This window comes from Colobus angolensis, unplaced genomic scaffold (genome assembly GCF_000951035.1).
Source record: "Colobus angolensis palliatus isolate OR3802 unplaced genomic scaffold, Cang.pa_1.0 Scaffold52, whole genome shotgun sequence".
Lineage (NCBI taxonomy): Eukaryota > Metazoa > Chordata > Mammalia > Primates > Cercopithecidae > Colobus > Colobus angolensis.
The window spans coordinates 940,662-950,346 of record NW_012118710.1 but is presented as its reverse complement, the minus strand read 5'-3'; the positions used below and the strand labels follow the sequence as shown (position 1 = coordinate 950,346).

The following is a 9,685-nucleotide window of genomic DNA, read 5'->3' as shown; positions in this document are numbered from 1 at the left end:
GAGGGGAGGGGAGGGGAGGAGAGGAGAGGAGGAGGAGGAAAAGAAGGAAAAACACCAGTGACCTAGAAATGGCTACCATAACACTCCCAGTAACACACCACCCTGCCCCTCAGTACCCCTGGCAGAGGTTGCTAAGTTATCAGAGCACTCTTGCCCATAAGTCTAAAAGTGCCTTCAGAATCTCTCTCAACACAGCATCCCAGGCAGCTGTTATCAATTGGATTGGCGTTGACACTGGGCAGTGAGACTCATTTTCTATTCCAATGTTGTTTAATCAGTAATTTGTAACAAACATGGTGCTCTCGGCTATGCGGCATGCATGATTCATCATGCCGTAGCACAGTCTTGATGACAGATTCAAGATGATGTCGCCTCCTGTTTTTCTGATTGCGCCCTTACCAGGACATTGGTTGTAACTGACTTGCCTTTTAGGTTTTCTTGATAGGACAGAATTCACTGACCAGAGAACACAAGTGAACAAGAACACAGAAGAAAGGCAGAGGACCGGAGGATTTCTCATTGTGAAGTTGGAGTGCTGACGCAAACAACAACACCTGTGAGGTGCGTTAAGTCAGTTTCCAAACCTGCTATCCTCTGGTTGTGACTCAAAATCAAGTTACCGGAACTACATCTCAGACCACAAGGGCACCTGCATGATCAGCCAGTCAATATCCCCAATAAACAACTTCATTTCATCACTCTTCCTAGCTGCAATCTCAGTTTCCTCATCTGTAACATGGGTAATTTTCATGTGGCTGCTGCGAGCATTAAATACGCTGCGATATTTAATCACATAGGACCGTGGCAGGTACACAGTAGCTACTCAAGAATGTTCATGATCTTCCAGTTCCCTCTATTTAGGACCTCATCAAGCCTTACCAGTAGAGGGGCAGTATTTTCACTCCAGTGACCCCTCTTTGAGAGGGTCTTGCCAGAGGGGGCTTCCTGAAGCCGTAACACTTTCCTACTCAAAACCTTTGTGGGCTTCCCCAACCCTGTGGGCTAAAGACCAAAGTCTCAGGCTTTGTTCAGAAGCCTCCTCAAACCAGCCCCTCTCTATCTCTTCATCCTTATCTCCTACTCTGTCCACCCGACCTGTCCCTCAACACTGGATCCCACACCTCTCCCAAACACACAAACCACACTTTTCATGAGGTTTTCTGTTTTGTGAAATTCTACAGATTCCTCAAGGCCCATTCAAAGTTCTCTTCCTCTGCAAAGCTTCCCTGGCACACTCCCTGGCTTTCTTGGCCAGAGTGTTCACTCTTCCCTGTTTCAGCCTCCATGGTATTGTTCGAAAGTAGCATTTCCCACTTCTGAGAACAAGGGACTGTGTGATTTACTGTTTCCTACTCCATACATTCTGTTGGCCTGAGTCAAAGGTACATGGAAGGTAGAAAGATCTTTTTTAAATTTCCAAAGTTCTTAGAAGGTTAAGAGTTATTGATCCAGAGAAGAACCTGTGATTCCAAAAAAGTTTATAAAATCACCAACATTTCCCAAAAGGCTGGCTCTGATTTCCTGTACTGCTCACAGCAACCCCAGGACAACCATGATGGTCTTCGGTTTCCAGGTGCGGACTGGAGATGCAGGGAGGGCACGTATCTGGCAAAGGATAACATCCAGAAAGCAGCAGAGCACAGGTTGGAGGTCAGCCGCTCTGGCTGCGGTGCCCACAAGCTGGACCATATGCTGTGCTGCTGGGTCCCTACGGTCACACTGCCAGCCTCGAGGCCCTGCGTGGATGGGTTCACCTGCACCAGGCAGTCTGGGTACTGGGACTGGGACTGCAGACTAGTGGGGAGACCGGCATCTAAGTAACAGTTTCAGCATGACCAGTATGGTGAAGAGTGTCTGTCTTAAACGGTTAGGAGAGAGACGTGAGCTGGAAACCTTGCTGGGAAACGTAGGCCAATCAACTAACTGTTCAACCCTGTTTCCTCATCTAGAAATTGAGGACAGTGTTACCTACATCTGACAGTTTCAATACCACATTAAGATGAAATATATAAAGAAAGTTCTGTGCTTCTTGTATGGTAAAACTATATAATTCCACACACAAGGTTTGAAAAGCTGGTAGAGAGGTAAGGGATAAAACCCCGGGGATCTCAGGCCACGCAGTCCAGCCAACTCCTGGGCCGACCCTGTCGCCACCTGGATGACGCGTTCATGAAAAAGGCGTTCAGAATCCGGGTAATTCCTGTCACCTGCCTCCAGGTCCACTGTAAGTCCTACATCACTCACCAAACTGCACTCTCCATGCTGTGACAGGCCAGACCCTCCTAGGGTATCTGACCACTTGGGAAGGATTTTTTTTTTTTTCTGAGACAGAGTTTCACTCTTGTCACCCGCGCTGGAGTGCAATGGTGCTATCTTAGCTCACTGCAACCTCTGCCTCCTGGATTCAAGCAATTCTCCTGCCTCAGCCTCCCAAGTAGCTGAGATTATAGGCACCCACCACCACACCCAGCGAATTTTTGTATTTTTAGTAGAGACGTGGTTTCACCATGTTGGCCATGCTGGTCTCGAACTCTGGACCTCAGGTGATCCGCCCGCCTCGGCCTCCCAAAGTGCTGGGATTACAGGCATGAGCCACTGCACCCAGCTTGGGAAGGAATCTTGAGCCCATTCCTATCCTAACTCAGGGAGCGAGCTTCCTCTTCCCTCCTAACCACTGCACCAACACCTCTGCACCTCCCCGCCCGCCCAATTCATGAACTGCCCTGAATCTGACTCCTGGTGTATGCCTAATCCTCAACTAATCCCACTAGTTCCCTGCATCTGTACAACTCAAGATCCTATTATACAGCTTTAAATGCATGCAATTAATAGAAGCCTTTGAGATATAAAACCCCTTTAAGAACCTAAGGAATAATCTCTGATGGTGGAACTTTAGACTTCCTGGCTAATGGGGGTTGGGGGAGATATTCAAGGACTACGAAGACATTCTGGCACCTTCAAATCACGCCGTGTAGACAGAACATTAGCCAGCCCCAAGCAGGACTTAGACATGTTAGAGGTTAGATAGATGGCAGATGAGGAGCCTCTCGCCATTGCCTCCCTTTGGAGAAAAAGCAAACTACAGGTACACACCCTGGCCCAGCCCAGCTCCCCCACCCAGAGAAGAGGTTGCCAGAGTGGGCAGAGAGGCACCAGGCGGTTGCACGAGCTGCTAATAGGTTTTCTGAGTAGCTGGAATCCGCTCCACTGTTTGCAAATCATCATCACCCTCAATCAGTGGCTGCGCCCCTAGGTGTGGAGAAGGGCTGGGCCTCTGCCAGCCTCTTTTCAGCTTTCCTCAGTACTAACTTTTTTTTTTTTGAGACGGCCTCTCCCTCTCGGCTCACTGCAACCTCCGCCTCCTGGGTTCAAGTGATTTTCCTGCCTCGGCCTCCTGAGTAGCTGGGATTACAGGTGCCTACCACCATGCCTGGCTAGTTTTTGTATTTTTAGAGATGGGGTTTTGCCATGTTGGCCAGGCTGGTCTCAAGCTCCTGACCTCAGGTGATCCACTGGGAGGCAATAACTTTCTTTTTTCTTTTTTTTTGAACAGAATCTTGCTCTGTCTCCAGGCTAAAGTGCAGCTCTGCTCACTGCAACCTCCACCTCCCAGGTTCAAGTGATTCTCCTGCCTCAGTCTCCTGAGTAGCTGGGACTACAGATGCGCGCCACCATGCCCAGCTGATTTTTGTATTTTTAGTAGGGACAGGGTTTCACCACGTTGGCCAGGATGGTCTTGATCTCTTGACCTCGTGATCCACCCACCTCAGCCTCCCAAAGTGGTCAGGCACTAACTTTCTGAAGGAAACTGAAACCAGATGCCCTTTCTTCCAAAATATTGCTTCATTTCCCACTTCTGGAAAGGGCATAACAGTGTTCTGACCAATATCACCCTGGGAGAGGGCCAAGAGGCTCCCTGCTGCCTTCCAGACACCACTGGGGGGCCCAGAGCTTTCTCAGGAAGAAAAACCCTTCCAGGAGTTCCTGTAGGAGAGAAAGGCTGGGGGCAGAAGGTCGTTTGCTTGCTTTGTTTTTCCTAATCTGTCTGTAAACAAGTTTTCTGCACAAGCAACACACCCTGTCTCATTCCTGCACCACCTTCCCCTACACGCTAATAGGTTTCAGCAGCTGCTCAGCCGGGCCCATTAGCAGCAGTCAGCCTTCCTCCTGTAATGCGCTTCTCTTCCTGAGCCCCCACTGTAAATTCAGGAGATAAATCAGCCTCTGCTCAGAGAGCAGCAACCGAGGGGAGGGTGATGGTCAAGGGTGAGTGAGAGGCAGCGGGAAAAACAATGCCACTTCTCACTAGATTTCTAATTGGTTGTCACTGCCTGTCGGAGAGTGATGACAAACACCACACTTGCCCTGAGAGGGCCGCAGTCCAGGCTGGGCTGTGCCGAGAACCCTTGGCCGGCGGGGGCGTCAGGCTGTGACCACCTACTCCCGCACGGGGCCAGCTTGCAAATTTATTTTCCAAATTTTCCCAACATCAATTGGCCCAACATTTTCCTAACAGCCAAAGCTCACGATCTGGGCAAGCGAAGGAGAAGCAGGAGCTCAGACTCATTCATGGGTTTCCAATTAATTCATTTAACAAATCTATTTTTCAGCCCCAGGTTTAAGACCTTGGTCGAAGCCAGGGAAAATAAGAGGAAGTGACTCAAAGATGAGTCAGATGGAGCTGCTGCCCGCCTCCCGCCCGCTCACAGCGGGGAGGAGAGATGACATGTATATAAATAAGCGGGGAGGTGTGGAAAATGAGGAGGGCCCTGAGGGAGGTTCTGATAAAGTGCAATGAGAGTTCAGAGGAAGGAGAAACTATTTTATGAATTTTAAAAAATCCCAAGAGCAGAGTATCTAAAAAGGCATCCACGCACACCCTAGAGCAATAATTTTCAATCGCAGGTTTGTGAGCAAACTGCTAAGCAGTCATCAACCACGAGGTGTCCTGCAAATAATTTACTGTTCGTTCATGAATGCAACCAACATTTAATGAGCATCTACCATGTGGCAGGCACTGTGCTAAGTGCCAAGGACACAGCAGTGAACAAGGCAAGCCCGAGTCCCACCCATGTGAAGTTTCTGAATATTATATACAAATTTCCAAGTGCAGTCTGTTGAAGGAACTGACAGTGTCCTGGAACAATTATTGTGGGAGTGCTGAGTAAGAAGTAGTCCAGGGCCAGGTGCGGTGGCTCATGCCTATAAACCCTGTGCTTTGAGAGGCCAAGGAATGAAGCTCACTTGAGGCCGGGAGTTTGAGACTAGCCTGGGCAACATAGTGAGACCCCTATCTCTACAAAAAATACAAAAATTAGCCGAACGTGGAGGTGCACACACCTATAGTCCCAGCTAATCCGGAGGCTGAGGAAGGAGGATCACTTGAGCCCAGGAGTTGGAGGCTGCAGTGAGCTATGCTTGTGCCACTGCACTCCAGCCTGGGTGACACAGTGAGACCCTGTCTCAAACAAACAAACAAACAAAATAAAACAGTGCAGGATCAGGACAGGAGGCATCTCAGGAAGGAGTCTACACTGTCCTGAGAACACTGTGAAGCGGCTGAAGATTTAAAGCAAGAAAGAGAAGTGGTAAGATTTGCCCTTCTAAAACAGCACTTTGGTTGTGTGTGAAGAATGGATTAGAGGGAGGGAGACCACCTGTAAGAAGACCACTGCTAGTTTTTAAAACTTAGAACACATTCAAGGTTCCCCTTTATCACAGCGCTGCTCTTGCCTGCTTACAACTGAGCTTTTTTGACAGCTCATGCTCCAGAACCTTGGTCCACTTTATCCATGCCAAGGTCCCAAGAAGACCACGAAGGATCTTCTGCAGCTGTGATCACAAGTTCATATACTACATATGAATTGTGATTTTATAGTGGCTCCCATCTCCTTTTAAATATTACCAGTGGTAAATTATTAAGTAAGAAGCATCTATTTTCTATTTTCACTATCTATTTTCTCATTAAATAGGAAAGTGTAAGAGAGAGGGGGATTATTAATACCCAGGCATGGTCATGAAATATGTCATGCAGAACAATGTCAACAACCAGCCCTATGTATCCCAGAGGGAAGCAAGTTGAGAACAGTTGCATTAGAATTGCATGATAACACCATTTGCCACACTATATCAGGTAGTTTAATTTGGTAGCCCATCCCTACAAAATGTGAATCCCTGGTTTCAAAGGCATTAGGAAGTCATAGATATAGGTAGAAGTCAAATGGTGCCATTTGCATCATACCAATACCGTCTAATGATTCTCATCTCGCTCGAGGCGGAAGTAAAATCCCCACATCAATGTACAAAGCCCTGCATTTTCTTCACCTGTGCCCCTTTCCCAGTCTCTCCAACCTCACCTCCTCCTGCTCCTCCTGCCTCACTCTGCTCTAGCCACACTGGCCTCCTGGTTATTCCCATGACACACGCCTGCCCCAGGACCTTTGCATGTGCTGTTTCCTCTGGAGTTGGGCCTGGTTGTCTCCTTCACCTCTTTATCCAATGGCACCTCGCTGAGGCTGTCTCAGAGCACTTATTTCAATTGCAGAACTCCCCACACATCCTATTTCCCTTGCCCGCTTCCCTCTCCCTCAATAACAGGACTGACTTTTCACCTTTCAACAGAATGTAGTTGATTCCTTTATTTTGTTTTTAGTCTATTTCCTTTCCCTGCCGGGAAATAAGCTCTGCAAGGACAGAGTTTTTGTCAGTTTTATTCACTGCCATATTTCCGGTGCCCCAACAGGACCTAATACACAATAGGTGCTTCATAAATGTTTGTTAAAGGTTGTTTTGTTTGTTTGTTTGTTTCTGAGACAGAGCCTCGCTCCATCACCCAGGCTGGAATGCAGTGGCGTGATCTCGGCTCACTGCAGCCTCCACCTCCCAGGTTCAAGCGATTCTCCCACCTCAGCCTCCTGAGTAGCTGGGACTACAGGCACACGCCACCATGCCTGGCTAATTTTTTGTATTTTTAATAGAGATGGGGTTTCACCCTATTGACCAGGCTGGCCTCCAACTCCTGACCTCATGATCCATCTGCCTCAGTGTCCCAGTGTGCTGGGATTACAGGCATGAGCCACCGTGCCTGGCCGTAAAGGTTGTTACACAAACCTCGAGGACAAAGGTTTTTAGTCACTGTACCTTTAGAAAACACTCTATTTTCTCTGTTCGTTTTGTCAACAACAACAACTGAAACCCTGCTTTTCTAAATACATTTCAGTTTGATTAATCTCAAAATAAGTCAGCTGGTTTTGCAGAGACACTGGCAGAACCATTTTGGGGTGAGAGGTGGCAACCTGGGTTTAAAAACCATTATAGACCAGGTGCAGTGGCTCACGCCTATAATCGCAGAACTTTGGGAGACTGAAGTGGGTGAATCACCTGAGGTCAGGAGTTTGAGACCAGCCTGGCCAACATGGTGAGACCAAGACCTAAAAATACAAAAATTAGCCAGGCAGGGTGGCGCACACCTGTAGTCCCAGCTACTCAGGAGGCTGAGGCACGAGGATTGCTTGAACACGGGAGGCAGAGGTTGCAGTGAGCCAACATCACACCACTGCACTCCAGCCTGGACAACAGAGTGAGACTCTATCTCAACAATAATAATAATAATAATTAAATAAATAAATATAAAAACTAATTACAGTTGCACAACGGAATATCACTGAGGCATGAAAAAGAATGAAATCATGTAGCAACATGGATGAAACTGGAGGTCATTATGCTAAGTGAAATAAGCCAGGCACAGAAAGACAAATACTGAATGTTCTCAGTCATACATGGGAGCTAAAAAAGTTGATTTCTTGGACCTAGAGAATAGAATAATAGATACCAGAGACCAGGAAGGGTGGGTGGGGGGCAAGGGGAACAAAGAGAGATTGGTTATGAGTACAAACATACAGTTAGAGAGAAGAAATAACTTCTGGTGTTATAGCAGATTAGGGTGACTATACTGTAATAGCAACAATACCATGTACATTTCAAAGTTACCAGAAGAGAGGACTTGAAATGATACCAACACGTAAAAATGATAAACATTCAAGGCCGTGGACACCCCAAATACCCTGTCTTGGTCAGTACACATTCTATACGTGAGACACACTCACATGTATCCCACAAAGAAGTAAATTATTATATACCAATAACAGAGAAGAAACTAATTATAATTGACCCATAAAGTCAAGGGTGAGCTGAGTATATGGATCCTCATTACAATAACCAAATTCAAGTCTCTGTCCCCTTTGCTAATGTTTTCATAACCGAGTACCTCACTTCAGTCTCACAGCAGATCATTTTCCACACAAGGAAACTGAGACACAGAGAAAAGTGGCTTGAGGCTGTGACTTGGTTTGTGAAAGGAGGCTAATTTTACCCATTTTTTTCCATTGGCCATCCTTTATTCCTGCAAAAGACTTGTGTTTGAGTCTGAAGACAGTTCACACATTACACGGGACACCTGCAGTCACCTGCCTCCTTCCAAAGTTGGCTATGAGCAGGTCTCCAAGGCTCACCCTGAACCTCTGCCCTAGAGTGGCCCTGTGAGAGGAAAAAGACTCTACGAACTTAACCTAAAGTGCTTGCCGCTGGTGGAACTAAAGCTTCCTCTACAGAGCCTCCCCATCCTTAGGGGGGAAAAAAATCAACCAGGAAAGGCAAATTGTGCAGATGCCACTACAAAGAAATTCCCGCTTAACATTGCTTCCCCTGCACTCAGCGACCTTTAGACAAGCAGAAGAGATGCCCTGCCCGTGACTAAACCAGACTCCCTTTCATTTACTACCCTCTCAGCGTGTGGCCTGATGTCCAACTCTGGGCTCTGAACCCATCACCAAACTAAGAACCATACCCAGCACAGGACACTGACACATGGTGCAGGCTGGCCGTGCTGCCAGGCAGAGATAGGACGGGTCCTATCTACACAGGGAGAACGAGAAGGCTGGGCTGGCCTTGCTAAGGCGCCATTATCACTTGAAAAATATCCATGAGAGCCTATCTCCCAGGGCCATGCTACCGCTCTTTTCCTTCCTTGGTAGACGTCTTTCCCTCCATGAATTAACAACATAAATCCAAAGAACCGAGCAGGTGTGACCATGAGACCACCGGCCTCCGTGGGTCTTTGAGAAAACAAGCCAAAGTCCCCTTCCAAATGACAGTGACAGCCCCCTAGCCGGGAGGCCCACCCCACAGCCTGTGATGATACACCTACAAAACGCAGTTTAGCAGACTCAAAGGAAAGCTTCTAGGATCTCAATAAACTTGGACTATAATCCAAAAACCATCCCTCCTCAGCGCTGTTGCTGACAGGACATAATTCAGAGACCCAGGTAGTTGGAACTCAATTTGACAGCACATCTCTGAATGTAAAACCTATGTACTGGCTTGAGCTAGTAGGGCAGAGTCCACCTGCTCCCTTCAGCTACAAGGCCGATGTGCCGCTCTGCTAAGGCAGGGAGCCCGCGAGGAGGCAGGGGGCTGCAAAGCTGCCCTTGCCCACGTGCTGCCCACAGGAGCGGCCTGGGTGGCCCCCTCCTGACATCCCCGCCCCCGTCCACCCGAGCAGCCGCCCAGTACTCACTTTGCGGAAGCCCACCGACCAGGGCATGCCGGTCCCTCAGCAGGGGCCCGCCAAGGGGCCCTCGGGGCTTGAGGAGGAGCAGCTGGGGCTGGCTGACTTCCCGCAGCCTCT

General features: G+C 48.2%; 1 protein-coding gene across 5 annotated transcripts in view; it reads right to left on the bottom strand.

The window, feature by feature from the left end:
- ANK1 (ankyrin 1, erythrocytic) overlaps nucleotides 1–9,685 on the bottom strand; it is a 240,567-nt gene that overhangs the window by 133,297 nt on the left and 97,585 nt on the right. For 4 of the 5 annotated variants that reach the window (XM_011960652.1, XM_011960653.1, XM_011960655.1 and 1 more), the window contains exon 1: nucleotides 9,575–9,685. The exons of the other annotated variant lie outside the window; for it this stretch is intronic. In XM_011960652.1, coding sequence (XP_011816042.1) covers nucleotides 9,575–9,601 — 27 coding nt within the window. In that variant the 5' untranslated portion in view covers nucleotides 9,602–9,685. The remainder of the gene's footprint in view (nucleotides 1–9,574) is intronic. 5 annotated transcript variants of the gene reach the window in all.